The following is an 18,636-nucleotide window of genomic DNA, read 5'->3' on the forward strand; positions in this document are numbered from 1 at the left end:
TATCCAAATACGTGGACAGGCTAGTATAATTATTGTAATGGTAAGTATTGAATATAGGAGGACGAAATTGAAGTGGGAGGTTATTTCGGACATTAACTACAAGCGGAGAAGAGAGGAGTGTCCGTGTGTGTGTTTAGAGTTTGGACAGACACTGAAAAATGAACACCCAAAATCGGATCACCCTTGCTGTTGTTGTCTATTAGGGTTTTAGCGACTTTCAATCTTTTCTCCATTGATTCCCAGTTCAAATCCCCGATCGCCGGAAATCAAGCTCGAGATTTCCTCCGATCCGGATCGCCGATCCGATGGTGGCAGCACCCAAGATGGAGAAATCGCCGGCGGATCTGCTCGGATCGCCGGGGCTGACCTCGCTGCTCAAGTCCATTAAGCTGAAGACGAAGCAGCAGGAGCTCTTGATCCGCGTCTCCATTCTCTGTCTCGTTTACGTTCTGGCGTTTATTACTCGCCTCTTCAGCGTGCTGCGTTACGAGAGCATGATTCACGAGTTTGACCCCTACTTCAATTATCGGGTTACTCAGTTTTTGACTCAGAAGGGGTTTTACGAGTTCTGGAATTGGTTTGACTCCGAGAGTTGGTATCCGCTCGGTAGGATTATCGGCGGGACACTTTATCCTGGCCTCATGGTCACCGCTGCCCTTATTTACTGGACTCTTCGGTTCCTCAGGTTCCTTACTATTTCGATGTGAATAAGTTTAGCATCATGATGATATAATTGAAATCAAGAGGATGTTGAATTTGAATTATTACTGGTTTCTGTGTGTTCTAATTTTTAGAATGTTCTAAGTTGTATGCTGATTTGAACCTTTTTCGTGCTGTGTTCTGAATTTGTTGCTTAATAGTGGTGTTTGAGTTTATGAGTTGTGGATATTTTTGGATTTGGAGCAAAGAAAATAGTTTCATCGAATTTAGATTTAAACAGGTGGTGTGAATTTTGCTCCATTCATAGTTTTTTTTGCCAAAAAGGAAATGGACTTGAAACGAGGTTGTTTTACTGACATTCTGGAAAATCAATACTTGGATAATTATTCTACTTACTTTGAGTCCTATTAGAACATCTATGTGAAAATTAAGAATGTCTTGTACCCCATTTTATCATGGGAGTGACTAAATGATTTGGATGAAGAAATAATATAAAAAGGTTGTTCTTATATTCAATCAATTTGAAACTTTTGCCACTGAAAACTTGTAACTTTGCTAAGGGCCTTACCTCTTGTTTGGAAGCTCTACGCCCACCTCACTGTAATATTATATATTCCTGATTTGTACTACAAAATAATAAATCCAAAATTATCATTTTGTGAACACGAAGGCACTTTACTTTTAGGTCTCAAAAACATGACTAGTAGCTGAAGGGAGAAACTGAGACTTGCTAGTTTATACTTGTAAAATAGTATATATCTTGGTTATGTGGGACATGTAACAAACCTGGTGTGATTATTTCTGGCTGTTTGAAGATTTTGCAAATTGCTAAAGCCCCCCACAAGTCTATTATTTAAAGGATGCCTTAATGTGGAAAGTTTTATCAAGCTGTACTTTTATAGTGTTCACACTGATTAAATCTTGCTCAGACTTGGCTGGTACTGTCTTAACAATGATATCAAGGTGAAATGTAATCCAATCTTGGAAACTCCCTTTCTGACTTGGCTTGATTGCGTTATAAGGGCTTTGCTTGGTTTCTTTGCACCTCATGTTATGCTGGACATGATTAATCCATGTTAATAATGAGTGGTTTAAATTTAAGTTGTGTCTTGGTTAAAATCAGATGGGTTGAGTGTGTGACATTGATATGTGCTGTCATATTTCCATGTACTTGAGATCATTATGCAGCATTATTGACTTAGTATAGTCCACTGTGTATGCACATGTTTTCCTCTTTGCATGCACCCTTGTTGAAAATATGTTCTCCATGATGCCTTTTGTTCGATCAATGTTCTCGATTTTATTATTATTATTATTATAAACCCTTATTTTGAAACTTCTTTAAACATGCAATTTCGTATGGCAGTCTCAAGAAGACTCATACAGTAAACATAGTTCAATACATTCCATTTGAAATCCATTTTTTATTTACTTTTGTAATCTATTGTAGGTTTGCAGTTCATATTCGGGAAGTTTGTGTGCTCACTGCACCGTTCTTTGCCTCCAACACCACCCTTGTTGCTTACTTCTTTGGGAAAGAGTTGTGGGACTCTGGTGCTGGACTTGTAGCAGCAGCACTCATTGCCATTTGCCCTGGATATATCTCGAGGTCGGTGGCAGGATCATATGATAACGAGGGTGTTGCTATATTCGCTTTGCTACTTACATTCTATTTATTTGTCAAGGCTGTGAATACGGGGTCACTTGCTTGGGCTGTGGGTTCAGCTTTTGGATATTTTTACATGGTTTCAGCATGGGGTGGTTACGTCTTCATTATTAATCTGATCCCTCTATATGTGATGGTTCTGTTGATTACTGGAAGATACTCTATGAGGTTGTATGTAGCTTATAATTGTACATACGTGCTGGGAATGTTACTAGCCATGCAGATTCGGTTTGTGGGCTTTCAGCATGTCCAGTCTGGAGAACACATGGCTGCAATGGGTGTGTTTTTCTTGATGCAGGTATCTTTACTGGTAGCAAAGATGCCAAATTGCACTTTCTCCAATTCCTCAAAAGCTTTAAACAGTTATTTATTGGGAGCTGGGTGTTTGTGTTAATCTTTTTGCTGTACCAAATTGTTTGTGATTAATATTTTTTTCTTTTCGGTAATACTTAAGTAAATCTAATTTTCAAAGTGAAAGCAATACGAAAAGCTACTTGGTGATTGCTGATTTCAAAATAGGTTTCAAAATGTGAAAATCAGATAGAAGATCTTCTTCCATTGCTTTGGAGTGACTCTAACTGAATGACGACATGATTTGTTTGCTAGGATACAATATGTAAGGTTGGGAAGTTGAATTTTCTGGGTATTACGTGTTGGACATGAGCTTTGTATATATTTAAAAGTATGGTTTGAAACAAATGAATACAATTTAGTTCTTTTCTGGTTCTTTGATAGTCTTCCTCTTATTATCTGAAGATTTCCAAAATGTCCGAAGCTTTGGTCACCTCTTCCAGGATAGGTGTGAGTATATCTGGGACAGGGTGGATGCTTTTCACTCAAATATATTATATCTAGCTTCTCATGTTCTGGTGTTACTTCAATTTCATTTGCTGAGTAATTAATTGGGGTTTTAAGGAATTGATGTGCTAAACTTACTACGCAGGTGTTTTACTTCTTAGATTGGGTGAAATACCTTCTAAACGATCCGAAGAAATTCCATACATTCCTTAGGATCACAGTGACTAGTGCCGTAAGTTTGGGTGCAATAGCTCTTGGAGTTGGAACTGCTTCTGGATATATTTCGCCATGGACTGGTAGATTTTATTCTCTATTGGACCCAACTTATGCAAAGGACCATATACCTATAATTGCATCTGTCTCTGAGCATCAACCAACAGCCTGGTCATCGTTCATGTTTGATTTTCATATATTGCTACTGCTGTTCCCTGCTGGTCTATATTTCTGTTTCAAGCGCCTCTCTGATGCCACAATATTCATAGTCATGTATGGTCTCACCAGTATGTACTTTGCTGGAGTCATGGTGCGGTTGATACTTGTTGCTACACCTGCAGTATGCCTTATTAGTGCTATTGCAGTCTCGGCCACTATTAAGAATTTAACCCAGCTGGTGAGAGCAAAGACCAAACCTGTTACAGTAGGTTCTGGTAAAGGAGTAGCTGGCACCAAAGCTTCATCGAAGGTGGGTGCTCATTGCCTACTTTTACTGGTTTAAATTTCTATCATTCTATGCTAAATATGATTAAAGTTATGTTCTCAGATGACTTTGTGCAGTATGGATTGTGTTCTGGTTGTTTCCATTTTTCCATGGTCTAGGTTCACTTTATTTAAATTTATTTGAATCGTGTTATCTTTGACCATTTTTTGGTTTTTAACAATGGATGAAATTTACCTGTCCGAGGTTGTCAAATGTCTTATAAAATTTTCCTTTGTAGGAAAAGAACTGGACATTAAACTTCTGCCATGCTCGGTAACATTGCAGAATCCTGACATGTGGCTCTAACAGTTAATGTAACATCTATTTAGAGACATTATTATGTAAGAATATGATAAACAAGAAACTATTACCATTCTGTGTAAGGATTAACCATCTCCATTTATTTTTGAAGAAATAATCATATTAGTAACGTCGAGTAGTATTATTTTCACAATACTATCATGTTTTGTTTTGCTTCCCATAATATATATTATCATGTTGCTAGCGGGAGCTCTTCGCATCCCATGCTCCATACTTCAAATTACTTCTTGCTGCCTGGTTTATTGTCTTTGGCTCTGGGTGCCTGTTATTCTTCATCATATCAAATCTCTTGATCTTAGTTTCTTGCAACTCATTCCAACGACATTAGTTTAAACAAATTACTGTTTCACAAACAGGGTTCCATGGATCAATCTTTGCCTTTCCAAAAAAATGGTGCAGCTGTGTTGCTGTTGGGAGCATTTTATTTACTTAGCAGATATGTTATCCATTGTACTTGGGTCACCTCAGAGGCATATTCATCTCCATCAATTGTCTTAGCTGCTAGAGGTGCTAATGGGAACAGGATTATTTTTGATGACTACCGTGAAGCATATTATTGGTTGCAACAGAATACTCCTCCGGATGCCAAGGTGATGTCTTGGTGGGATTATGGTTATCAGATCACTGCCATGGGGAACAGGACAGTTATAGTTGACAATAACACTTGGAATAACACTCACATTGCAACCGTTGGGCGTGCAATGTCATCTTATGAAGATGAAGCATATGAGATTATGCAATCATTGGATGTTGATTATGTATTGGTAGTCTTTGGAGGTGTCACTGGATATTCTTCTGATGATATCAACAAGTAAGAACTTAGATGGCTAGAAGCAAATGTTCGTTTTTATCTATTTGCTATGCTGCATTGTATTCTGTTCAAGGGAAACCTAAATTTGATTTGTAGCACTAATGTGCTTAGGATAAATGCAGTTTTATTAGGAAGCCTTTGTTGTAATTTTATATTCGTAGGAGCTAAATTATATTAAGCTTTTGGTATGTGAAATAATCATGGTTTTATAAATATATATACATACAATATATGTAAGAGGTTTGATGCAAACTTTGAAGTCCAAAAAAAAAAAAGAACTTGTTCTCATTCCTTTTATGCATATTTTCACTTGACTTAGTTAGGAGCTTGAGTCTTATGGCTCTACGTTGCCTTGTAGTTTGTGTTCACTGTTCATAAACTGCTTGTTCTGATTGATGTTTTCAGTTTTCACATCAGCTAAACTTTACCTTATCATTTTTTGTTGCTCTCTCAAACTGATGTATATTATCAGATTTTTATGGATGGTGAGAATCGGAGGGGGCGTTTTTCCAGTAATTAAGGAACCCGAGTATCTTGTTAATGGGGAGTACCGGGTTGACAAAGGTGCAGCTCCAAAGATGTTGAACTGTCTAATGTAAGTTTTATTTTCTGCTATAATATTTTGACTTTTCAATGTCCTAGAATTATTGTGGAAATTATTCTTCTGATTTCCAAATAGTTTTCTCTCCTTTATGTTTTGGTGAGATCTTTTACTGTTGTTTTCTAGCTGTTATCCTAGGCTGTCACTGTAGCCACATTAGTGATTATTATTCTTAACCATAATTTTACTGGGTAACTCTTATTACTATTTTAATAGCTTCTGCTTCATTTACATTCACAATAAATATCCATCACAGCGGGGATCTAAGAAGATGGAAGGAATAATCAGATAAACTTATCCCATAGATATGAAGTGTATATATATATATATATATATATTTGTCTAATATCCTCTGTTTACATTCATTATATTTGATTCGTTATGGCATTGTGAGCTTGCATGGTAAATATGCTATTCTGGATTTCTTTTCAAGTGATCATGTTACCCAATCTTCCACATGGATTGTCATTAGGTACAAGCTATCTTATTATCGTTTTGGGGAGCTGACTACAGAATACGGACAACCACCCGGGTAAAATCCCTTACTTTATTTTACCGTTGTCCAGTCTCTTTTTTCATATTCAATATATACCTGTTTATTCCTTTGTGTGAAACCAATGTTAAAACTATATTGAAAGATCCGAAATGCCAAGAAGACACTTCCCTTATTTTCATAACTATGGTGATTAACCTGGTAACCTCCTGAAGTTGAATAATCATACATACTATAAATACAAAGCCAAAAGTCAAGGCAAAAGTTCTGCCACTTGAAATATATATACACACACATATTCATGAGATTGGTTTATGCCTCTGTAAGTGCCATTTTTTTCTTTTACCACCAGCTTCTGAGTACAACAAGTACAGAGTGCTGTGCCATTTGGAATACTTGGTGTGTTTGGTTGGAAGTTTGGATTTTGGATTTGGATTTTGAATAGTAAAAAATTTGATTTAAAGAATTGTATGATGTGATATAAATAAGTATCAATGTGATGTTTTCAATGTAAAATCGATTCTTAATAAATGAAAATTAGTTATATGATTTGAAATTTTTTGGAAAAAAAATTTAGTGAATACTAAAATCCGGAGCAAAATCCCCCAACAAAACACACCCGTAAATATGTGTTACCTTTTCGTGTAGAAGACTTTGCATAATAAGTCATTGATGCAAATCTTTAGTGTATTATTGTGTTGCCACTGCTTGAGCTGGGGGGAAAAAGGACCATTATGTTTGTGGTTTATTATATATTTATTTTGCTTGTTAAAAAATAAACTGGCTTTGCATTTTGGAATAAACTATCAATCCACAAGAGGCTGCATAGTAACCGGGCTATGGTCTATAAAGGATGCTTGAAGTAGATGGTTGATTCCAATCCCTTGTTCTTGTTTGTCGTTTGGGGTGATTTGGATGTTTTTGGAGTATTTTGTGTTCGAGTTTCTTTTATAATGAATACAAGTTTTGATTGTGATGTTTTTAATAAGAAATAGATATGGAATGCAATGTTTTCTAAAGAAATAGATTTTTGACTTAATATATTAAATGAAAATTAGTTACCTGATGCGACTTTTTATGGAGTACCAGAACTATAGTCTTAATTGGGTTGGGCCCGAGATCTAAGGAATATTGATATTATATTTGTAGTGGGTAAAAAAAAAATTTTGCCCTTAGAGAGTATTAGTGTAACAAGTGGTGGCAATTGTGTAATAAAAATAAAAAAGTATGGATAGTTTTATGGTTATATGGTTATTTATGAAAATAAGACTATTGTTTTGGGACAGACAAAAATGGTAAACAAGACTATTGTATTGGGACGGAGGGAGTATTACTGAAGAAAGAACGATACAAATATAATAAGAATATTACTGTAGACTGTATGCTATGTTATCTTTCATTTGGATGAGTATCTAGTAATTCACATAAAGTTAGTTACGAGTGTTATTCTTTTGGCTGCGGCAGGTATGACCGAGCGCGAGGTGTTGAAATCGGGAACAAAGACATAAAGTTAGAACACTTGGAAGAGGCATTCACCACATCCAACTGGATAGTTCGAATATACAAAGTTAAACCCCCAAACAACAGGTGGTGATTTAGATATCTTCTATCTCTATACTCTCCCTCCCTCGCACAGACAGACGACAGGTTTTGACTGTGATGTTGAGTTCATACTGTTGAGTAGACAGTTTTAAGGTTCCGAATTTTTCTGGATTTTTGTCGAATCTTGGAGATTTTGTAGTGAATTTGTACTTTTAAAACTATTGCTAATTTGATTTATATGCTTTATGCTTAAGATAAGTGCAAACTGCTTGTTACATAATTTGAGACCTACAGACAAACTTGCTTAAATGGTTTGAGCAGATTATGGTTTGAAATTGTCGGTTTGTAACATGCGCTTCCGCTTTGAATTTGGTTCAAAACTACTAGTCTTTTATTCGACAAAGATTTTTGGAAGATTTTGAAGTTTCGTGAGTAGTAAAAAGTTGATCATTTATATGATATTTTGTGAGAAATATATTTTTAATGACATTATAAAATTGATGTTGTGTAAACAGGGCTAGAACTGAGTTTTTGATTTAAACCATCATTTTTTTCCCCCAATATTAGTTTTCATAGATTCAGTTTAGCAACTCGTTTTGTTTTCGATTTTGATTGAAATAGTTTATTACTTTAATTTTTTTTTTCCCTATAATTTTTAGTTTTAGTTTTAATTTTAATTTGAATTCAGCAATCTACCTGCTTATTGATTAAGTTCACTCAGTCTCTTCTTCTTAGCTATAATCAACAGTCAACACGATTTTTATAGCTTTTGATAAGTAGTAACGTAAGGGTGGGTTTGTTTGGAGTATTGGATTTTAAATACGCTATTTTTTTTTTCCAAAAATATCAAATTAAACACTTAATCATATAATTATTCAAATTTAAAATTTTTACTATTCAAATCCCAATTCAAAATCCAAACTCCAAACAAACACAAAGAACTTGTCTATGTTTGGGTTTTAATTTACATTTTTTCTTTAAAAAATATTACATATCTATTTGAACTATTATATATATTTATTTATTTAAAAGTTTTACATTTTAAATATTCAGAATATAAAAAATTGCACTCAGTAATTTTGGCTCAAATATGCATACGTATGTATAAATGTGTGTTTGATTCTCTATTAATTTTAACTTGTAATTTTGCTCAGATGTATTTTGATAAACAAGCGTATTTATTTTACTGTGGTGTTTCACTTGTGATATGCACATCTTAATTGCAATAAATACATTAAAATTGTTGGACAACAATTATATATGCATAATGATAGACATGATTTCTATAGCTTTAAAAAAGTTGATTTGTACAAAGGATTCCTAAATATATACCCAAAAAATAACATTACAGACCAATCCATAAAAACACAAACCCCTGTAATACTATTTAAACTCCTCGTATAAATAATATTATTATTTATACTGAATATTAATTTTTTATAAATATATATATATAATAAAATATATACATTAAAAATCATGTCAAAAAAATAATTATAGAAATACAAACTTCACATTATTTTTTCTTATAAAATATTACAAAAATGCTAGTTAAATAAAAAATCAAACTCAAATAAAACTGTTCAAACCACTATTCAAACAAAAAAGACAAACAAATAAATAAAATAAAATAAAACAAACCATTTGACTTAAAAAATAACAAAATCGAAAAGAAAAAAACAGCCATGATGTTAAAATAAAACTTTTTTTTTTGGTCAAAGAATATACAAGCATAGATATATATTCAAAATAAAACTTATTATCAGGACAAAACAAATTAGCCATGTAAGGAATGAAAATCAAAACCCCATACCATGTTGAATAAGATGCAAGAATATTTGCATACATTTTCAATGTCAATTTTGTACTACACTACAATCAATACTAAAATGTTTTTATCTTTAGAAAATATCATCCCAATATAAAATTCAAAAAACCAGTTTTTGAAACCAAACTATTTGAAAAACTCGAAAATTACTTTCATTTTTCACTATTTAAACCTCACGATTTCATTCATGACAAATACCATTTATTTACTCTCACAAAAAATCACATTCGAACGATTATTCAAATCCAAAATAAAAAGACCAACTTCTTATTTTTAGGGAATAATAATATGCATATAATCCCAAATTCAAGTTCAAACTAATGTTATGAATATTTTCATCCTACTAAATGAAAATTTGGGGATCCATCATGTAGAACCACCATGGCAATATCTATATCTATACCTATTACAAAAACTAGGGATCACAAAACAGACACAAGTTCGAATCCAACTTATAACAACACGGTTTCAGAAGATTTCTACAATGGAGCATGCAAGCAAGGTATGGATATATACGAGAGTCATAAATCAGTTAAGCACCAGGTTTCATTTGCAACGTTTTACCATGTCTAAAAGCAAAAACAGAAATGTCTACCTGCTTTTATTCGCAAACAACCAATAACAATGCTCCATGGCCGCTCTTATGGAAGGTATATATCTGTTCAGCTTGCTACAAATTTGAATACACTACTCCACCGCAGCCCGCCCTGTAGATATGCGAACAAGGAAAGTTCAATCAGCTAAAAAAGTAGAGAGAGAAATCAAACAATGTGGGAAATAGAAAACATCGGATGTTGTACCGATTAGAAGCATGAAAAACTTTCCTCATCACACCGAAGTTAACCAACACCTGAAATGTTAATGGATGTAATAAATGAAACCGATGACAAATACAGAAACCAGAAACGAAATCACTCGGCTCAGTGCTTTATTTAATAGCCAATCAAAAAGCGCACGAATAAAACTAAAAGTATCCAAACACTACAGTCAGTCATCAATTTTGCACTGCTCTGCTGCCAGCATCACAAAAGATAAGTCCATAGATGCAATCTATAAATATAAATGATAGTTGTAGTAAATGAGAATTAGGATTCCATCGTGCAGGTAAAACAGGGTGATCAAGTAAAGGTCAAACGTTATAAGATTATCTGTTGGTTGGTGGCATGTTGCTATCTGTTAGATAATATAGATTGATCATCTGCTGCTGTTGATAGCAATAAATAGTTTTGACAGTGCATAGTGTAGTATTCAAACCTCATTTCCATGCTACCGAAAGATGTCATCCTCAATCTTGCAAAAAATATTACTAAAAGAAACATTGGAGGTTCCTATAACAGATGCTGCATTCTTTGCCAACGTAGGGTTCACGAAAAAAAAATCTGTTTCCTATTGGGTATGTGTAAGAATATAACTCCTTCGGCTATCACTGCACCGCCTCATTAGTAAATATAATAAAATATATGAACTGAAGTTTGCAATTTTACTGACATAAGGGAAATATTCTAAAGGGAAGTGATTTGTTTTCGAGATGTCAGCTGTGCAAGTGAGGCTACTCCATGATCATAATAACAGGAATATCTTCATAAGGAGGGTTCTTTAGAGGTAAATCTCGCACGATTGTACAAATATTCTGGTTTCACACTGCTTGAAGAAATAATTATACATAATTTACCAACAGCCTATCTGACATCTGATGCAATATGAGGTGCCCTGGCTTTTCTACAGTGAAGAAGATGCAAGACACAATACGATGTAGAAGCAAATGATACAGTGATAAAATAACCAATATCAAATTCCAAGGCTTATGGCTAGTTTGGGAGCTTCTTAATAGAAGAAAAGAAGGGAAATATACGAAAAGGAAAGAAAATAAAATAGATGATATCAATTTCTTGGGAAGGTGTTTGGTAAATGTTGTGTTGAGAAGAACTGAAGTTTACTTACAATGCCCCATTATAAATATTAGGTGCAAGGAAAGATAGATATGTGTCATTTTAACTTTCTTGAAAAGCCTTCTTTTCATTTTCCCTCCCTGATACATCCAAAATTACAAAAAAAAAAAAAAAAAAAAACAAGAAACAAATATATAATATAATTTCCTTTTGTTTCTTTTCCTTCCATCCAAACTATGAGTTGGAGTACCTTTAAATAAAACACTAACTACACCTAATTCGACACAGGACCAGGTGGAAAATACAAAGAGCTAAAGAAAGCTATCTATAAGGATTCACTGCTGTGCATCCAGATGTTTAGAATAATTAAATGGAAGTTAGATTGCAAAGTATCGCAATGATACAAAACGACAAACTTAATCCAAGAAAAATGAGCTGGACTCTAATGTAGTCATGCATACAACTGAGATTAGTTCACATTTATGTAGCACCCAATCATGTCACATGTTCTGTCGTATGTCTTAGCAATAAATACTCTTTGGACCTAACTGTCGGGAAGATATGCCAAACCGGATAAGACTGTTGACACTACCGGACAAAGAAACTATACATGCTGCTATTAGAAGTACATATGCAAGTTACATTTAACAAGTTACTGAATATACTGGTGCTGACGACAAATTCGACAAAATATGGAATTTCCATCCAGGTAGTTTCTAGGCATACGATATTTGGCTTAATGGTTTTGGATCAAATAGAATTCTTTTAACTTCCAGTTATACATACAATAAGCATTTTCATTGAATATCCCTATCAAAGCAAGATCAATTAGTAGCCACGTAAACACATTCTCGAACAAAAAAACAAAACTGTCCACCTAATTTACCATTGCAATCATGCATTATACTAAAAATCAAACACTTTGGCATAATAAAGCAGTTAATCTTCAACATTAAAACGATAAGTTTGTAAATGCGGCGTCAACATACTTCAGTCGAGGTCCTCCTCTCTAGCTTGTCCTCTTCCAGCTCCAGATCCTGCAGCATCGGATCCTCCAGTATTGTTACCATTGTTGTTGTTATTGGCGCTGTTATTCCCTCCATCACTACCTGTAGCTCCTCCACCAGCACTTGTCTCCGCTGGAGAACCCATCCCTCTCCACATCCATGGAAATGGAAGAGATACCCTAAACCTCCGCTCCACCATTCTCGGCGATGGTGAATTGCCATCCCTGTTCTCCTGATTGCCAACAACTGTCCCAAACCCTAAGTTTCTGCTCTCAATGCTCCTAGTGCTATTGTCATTCGACTGACCAGTCCTTTGATTTTCATAATCCTGGTCATCAGTGGGCAGTTCATATCTGCAAACAGGGCAAGAATTATGAAGTTCAAGCCAAGGCAATATACAATCCTTATGGTATATATGCTTGCAAGGCATCTGCTTCGCCTCTTCATCCAATTCGAAGCTATCTTTACACACAGCGCATTGCGAAGAATCCGAATCCAAAATCTCCTTAGTTATCTTTATATCAGGCAATCCTTCCACCGCAGACTTCGATGCCGGCGGTGTTCCATATCGATTCGGATCATTCTCCGCAAGCTGCTGAATCAATTGCTCAAATCCAGGACCGATGAAATAATCCCCTAAATTTGGAGGGAGCCTAAAATCAGCCGCACCGCCGACTAATCCCCCATCGCCGCCAGGGGACTCAAAAACAAGCTGAATATTAGCCCCCCTCGCCTGAAGACCACTGATATAGCTGTTGAGGAAGGCGAAAGGATTGAACTCATTCGGAGATCGAGAACCGAATAGCATGGAGGGATCATCAAGTCCGACAGCTTCTGCCCCAGAGGATAACGTAAAGGCGGCGCCGCCAGGCGCCCCGGAGGCAGAAGGGAAGACAATCGGCAATCCGCCAAAGGCGGCGGAGGCAGGAAAGCTGTCGGTTAAGAAGGGGTTAGGGATAGGGTTTGCGGGAGCGGCGGTTTCCGATTCCTCTAAAAATGTACCATTACAAATGGGGCAAAAGAGTTCGGCAGTCGGTGAAGAAGGAGGCGCGACGCTGACGTGCTGCTCGCATTGATAGCAGAAGTAGCGCCGCCCGTCGCCTCCTCCGCCGCCGCCAGAGAGTCCCGCCGATGACATTGCTTTGGTCTGCGGTAAAAAAAAAAAAAGCGATTGAGAGAATATTCAAAATCGGTGTAAATTTTTTTTTTTTTTTTAAGGGTAGAAAGAAAACGGAAAATGAAAAATCGTCGAGCTTTAAAAATGAACGCAAAGACGCGAAATCGTGTGGACCAGATACGAAGGGCAGACAGTTGTCACAACTCTACAGTTTCGTACAGTGACACCTGAAATCGCTACTCAAATTTTTAGATTAATTATTAAAAGCGGTGGTTAAAACATCCCCTTCCCAAATGCGACTCTTTCTCGTTCACGCTATTTCAATTAGGTTATGAATATGATACCTTCCTCTCTCCGGTTTTAGATTTTGGATAGACTTTCAATAATATTGGCTGTCTGGTGTGAGTTGGTGACATTCAAATTCAAATTGCCATTATCCTATTCAATTTAAACGATTATGAATAAAAATATATATATATATTTAATTAAAATTAAAATGACAATTTCAAATAAAAAAAGACAGTTTATTTAATTGTCATTTCAAACCTAAATCACAACTTTTCTCCAAACACATATTTCGATAAAAATAATTATTTGTTTCACAAAATATAATATTAAACTAATATTTAAACAAAAATATTAAAATTAAATATTTTATTTCAAATCAATTTCAATACAATCGGTAATAATTTGAAGAAAAATTATTAAATTGTATTATTACAAAAATAAGAGTATAAAAATATATATATTAGTGAGCTCGGGACTAAATTAAAATAATTTATACAAAATAAATATCTAAATCTAACACACCTTAAACTCAAGTAGGCGCTGAACTTAAGTTTATCCAAGAGCAATCAGAAGCGAAGGAGAAGAAGAGACTTGATAACTGCTCTCTGATTTGCGGAGGAGTTTGAAACGAGATGAGCAGCCCTACCGACGACACGTTGTCGAATGAATTGACAGTCATGCTCAATATTTTTGGTGTGTTTATATCTTCATAACACTTTGATTGTCGCAGTGAAGAGCCGTAAAAGATTATGAGGAGCACCAATATCGGTGAGTAATTGACAAACCATAAAAGTTCTAACGTAAAGTCAGCCAGAGCAATGGACTCAGCACTCAATCGAAAAACTAAAGTTTGCTTCTTGATGTGCCAATAAATGAGAGAATCACCTAGGAAAAATCAGAAATCAGTGGTCAAACGACGATTGGTAGGATTACCAGTCCAATCAATATCAGAGTAACCGCTGAGAGTCAAAGATGAGTGAGATGAAAAGTGTAAACTATGCAAGAGAGTACCTTTTACATAACAAAATAATATGTAAGACAACAAGGTGGTGAGAGGTCTTCAGAACGGCCATGAATTAACTCACAATATAAACTGCATGAGCGATATTTGTTCATCTAATAGTCAAATAGATCAAACTCCCAACAAGCTAACGATATAGGGTAAGATCATCAAAAAGAGAGCCACCGTAAGGGTTAAGTCGAATGTCGTAGGCAAAAGGTGTAGAGGCTATCTGACAGTTTGTGAGACCAACTCGAGCAATAAGATTTGAGACATACTTAGCATGAGATAGAAATAAACCATCAGGAAAATCAGAAACTTCAAGTTTTAAAAAGTAACGAAGGGGACCCAAAGCTCTTCAACTCAAACTGCTGACTAAGATATGTTATATATCAGAAATACCAGACGTATCATCCCCCATGATGATCATATCAACAACATAAAGTAAGAGTATGATTATCTCTGCGGAAGAACGACGAAGAAATAAACACGAATCGTAATTGCGTGTGGTAAAACCAAAAATTTCCAGAATGAGAGAAATCTGGAGGATGAGTCATATAAACTTCTACAGAAAGAGTGTCATGTAAGAATGCATTCTAACATTTAATTGAAGAAGGGACCATCGACGAACATCAGCAACGGCAAGAAGACAACGAACAGTAGTGAGACAAACAACAGGGGCAAAAATCTCCTCATAGTCAACTTCATATTCCTGAGAATAACCCTTAGCTACTAGACGAGCCTTGTAGCGCTTAACAGAACCATCAAAATTAGTCTTTATTTTAAAAATCCACTTGCACCTAATAGGTGTTTTGTCAGAAGGCAAATCCATTAAATCCCAAGTGTGAGTTTTTTCCGGAGCCTGTAATTCCTCAGTCACAGCTTACTGCCACAGTGGATCAACACTTGCCTCACGAAAGGACCTAGGCTCATGATGAGATAATATGGTAGAGTAACAATGATAATCACACAAATGAGCAGTTAGATGACTTACTTGATGTGATCGATAAGGTATGGCAGGTCCAGACACCGCAAACGGATCAACATCTGGAGATGACGTCGTATGTGGATTAGAGTTCTCAACTGGAACATGATTCAAATACGGAGATAAAGTCGTAGGATCAGGGTCAAGAAACAAAGGGAGGACATGACGACATGAATGAAGATGAACCAGAAATAGATTAGACATGGAATTTAGACAGTGAAAAAATTGACACTATCCCAAAAGGTAACATGACGAGATATACGCAACCATTAAAAGATCGGATCTCAAAGTCTATAATATTTATGCTCTACCCCATAACTAAGAAGACAACATAAACGCACACGAGGTTCTAATTTAAAACGTTCATGCAAGGGGATAAGGACGAAATCGACACAACCGAAGGGACGAAGGATACTATAATCAAGTGCCTGACTATATAGACGTTTAAAACGAGTACTATTATGGAGGATAAAGGATGAAATATGATTTATGGTGTAGACAGCAATAAAGGCAGCCTTCTCCCATTACCTATCAGGACAAGAGGTAGACAAAAGGGACGCACGGACAATATCTAGAATATGACGATATTTGCGCGCAGTGCGACCATTTTGTTGAGAGATGTCTAGATAGGAATACTGAATTAATGTACTTTGAGCATATAGAAAACTTAATAAAGTACAATCTCTATACTCAAGACCATTATCAGTACGGAGGGTCTGTATGGAACAAAAAAATTGAGTTTTAATCATTTGAGCAAACTGAATGTACATTTGAGGTAATTCTAAGTGGTGTTTCAAAAAATATATCCATGTAAAACAGGAGTAATCATATATGAAAATGACATAATAACGACACTCACTCATAGAAAGAACAGGGGAAGGATCCAAAATATCAGAATGAACCAAGAAAAACAATTTACTTGCGACCAACATAATTTTTGAAAAAGATAAGGCTGGTTGTTTTCCTAAATGACAATGTAACCAATCAAATGACTCACAACGAGTAGAACCCAAATAACCCTTACTAACGAGAGACTGAATTTTAGAGAAAGACGCATGACAAGACGAAAGTGCCACTAGAGATTGGGGGAATGAAGGGTAATAAGATGGGTAGGAGTAGTAGCAGCAGATACATTACGGAGAAGAATTTTCAAAGACTGTACCTCAAATAGTTAACCCACTTTTCGACATTTCCCAAGAATTTGACCCGTACGTGGATCCTGAACCTTCACACTAGAAGAAGAAAAAGTAATAATAAGTTGCTCACTGATACAAAATTTAAAGTCAATTGAGGAATGTAATAAGTGTCCGGAAGGTATATAAATCATAGAAATTCAGATCCTGAATGAGTGATATCCATGTGGCTCCCATTAGTAGTCTGTATAGGCAGTGAATAGGACACATGATGTGCATCGATCAAAACCAAGTGTCGGTATCATATGATGACAAAAACCGGAATCAAAATACCACGAATTGTCCATGACATAAGAGGAATTAGAAGCAAGAACTTGATGCGAGAGTCACGATATTCCGGACTAAGAAAGCCATGCCAGGTTGTCGGCAAGGTTTGGGTGGTCGGCTGGTGACGACGTGGCGGTGTCGACTGGAGCACGGCGGTAGCAGCAGCTAGAGTTTCCGATTTGAAAATTCGGCCTCTGATACCATGTTAAATTTTGGAAAAAAATTATGAAACTGTATTATTACGAACATAATAGTACAAAAATATATATACTAGTGTACTCGGGGGCTAAACTAAAATAAATAATACAAAATATATATCTAAATCTAATACAACCAAACAAAAACAAACCCTTTATTTCAATAAAAATATAATCATTATGTCCACTTTTCAAGTATATATTTACTTTTTATATCGGATTTAATCAATATTATATTTTAATGATAGCTAATGATAGTTTTTATATAAAAAAATAGTTTATCCATACGATGTATAAAATTATTGTAAAAGTATTAATGGAAATAAATATATATGTAAAAGTATTTATAATATACAAATATATAATGGAAGTCATCTTTACTAACAAAAAAAAAAGATTATTATACGGATTAAAATATTAAAACAAAAATTTAAAAAAAATATTTCCTCCGTCCTAGTTTTAAATATTCTTTTATTATTTTTATTTGTTTCATTTCAAAGTATTTATTTTCTATTTTAGTAAAAATAATCATACACTAATACTAAATTATTCTTAATTTTTATCTGAATTATAAACATACCATTACACATATAATTACTTTAGACATAAAATCATTGGACAAAAATGTCAAAAACCTTTTAAACATTTCTATTAACTAATAAAATATTATTATTTTTTAATCTACTACAAAATTGCAAATAACTTATTTGGAGTGAGACAAAGGGAGTAACATTTTAGCTGGGCACATACTTTTAGTTATTATATAATTAATAAGTAATTAAGAAGAGTATTAGTAAAAATAATTATAAATTAAGATTAAAATGACTAAATAGTTTAATTAAAATTAAAAAAAATTAAAAATTATGAATTTAAAAATGTGATTAAAGTGTATAATTATATTTCTTAAAAAAGAAAAGACAAATTATGTGAGACAAATCGAAATAAAAAGAATGGACAAATTAGGTGAGACGAAAAAAGTAATTGGAATTTCTTCCGTTGATGTTCAGTACGAGATTGCTAACCCAGGGCCAATGGAGGTTGTTATCCCAAGGTCTGGGGAAGCTGTTACTTTCTGTCTTGCGGAAACAATCTTCCTTTACTTTGTGGAAATACCGCGGTCCAATGGAGGCGGTAGCTTTCAGCTCTGTTGAGGCAATAATTCTTTATTTTATGGAGGCACTGCTTATGGATAAATTTTTAGTTGTGGGTTGCTCTCCATAGGGGTGTCAGTTCATGTTTTCGAGTCGTATTCGTGTCGGATTGAGCTATGGGGATA

At 34.9% G+C, this 18,636-nt stretch overlaps 2 protein-coding genes across 2 annotated transcripts; one reads left to right on the forward strand and one right to left on the reverse strand.

Moving 5' to 3' along the window:
* Positions 1 to 66: 66 nt before the first annotated feature.
* On the forward strand, positions 67 to 7,826 carry LOC127252804 (dolichyl-diphosphooligosaccharide--protein glycosyltransferase subunit STT3B). Its single transcript, XM_051277125.1, has 7 exons — positions 67 to 685; positions 2,111 to 2,624; positions 3,270 to 3,806; positions 4,499 to 4,953; positions 5,426 to 5,548; positions 6,027 to 6,086; positions 7,512 to 7,826. Exons 1-7 carry the CDS (start codon positions 306 to 308, stop codon positions 7,639 to 7,641), a joined length of 2,199 nt encoding a protein of 732 aa, XP_051133082.1. The 5' UTR covers positions 67 to 305; the 3' UTR covers positions 7,642 to 7,826.
* Positions 7,827 to 9,788: 1,962 nt separating this feature from the next.
* LOC127253003 (E3 ubiquitin-protein ligase RING1-like) lies at positions 9,789 to 13,524 on the reverse strand. The gene is made up of 3 exons (XM_051277400.1): positions 12,296 to 13,524; positions 10,218 to 10,267; positions 9,789 to 10,124 (listed from the first exon to the last, which is right to left on the reverse strand). Exon 1 carries the CDS (start codon positions 13,449 to 13,451, stop codon positions 12,297 to 12,299), a length of 1,155 nt encoding a protein of 384 aa, XP_051133357.1. The 5' UTR covers positions 13,452 to 13,524; the 3' UTR covers positions 9,789 to 10,124; positions 10,218 to 10,267; position 12,296.
* Positions 13,525 to 18,636: the final 5,112 nt, after the last annotated feature.

The sequence above is a fragment of the Andrographis paniculata genome, unplaced genomic scaffold (assembly GCF_009805555.1).
Source record: "Andrographis paniculata isolate CXL003 unplaced genomic scaffold, ASM980555v1 Contig49END, whole genome shotgun sequence".
NCBI classification, from domain to species: domain Eukaryota; kingdom Viridiplantae; phylum Streptophyta; class Magnoliopsida; order Lamiales; family Acanthaceae; genus Andrographis; species Andrographis paniculata.

Excerpts from the sequence above, each read along its gene's own strand:
- LOC127252804 (XM_051277125.1), top strand. The coding sequence starts at position 306 with ATGGTGGCAGCACCCAAGATGGAGAAATCGCCGGCGGATCTGCTCGGA. Across the intron at positions 2,625-3,269 it reads GTGTGTTTTTCTTGATGCAG|GTGTTTTACTTCTTAGATTG; the intron begins GTATCTTTACTG and ends CTTACTACGCAG. Across the intron at positions 3,807-4,498 it reads GCACCAAAGCTTCATCGAAG|GGTTCCATGGATCAATCTTT; the intron begins GTGGGTGCTCAT and ends TTTCACAAACAG.
- LOC127253003 (XM_051277400.1), bottom strand. The coding sequence starts at position 13,451 with ATGTCATCGGCGGGACTCTCTGGCGGCGGCGGAGGAGGCGACGGGCGG.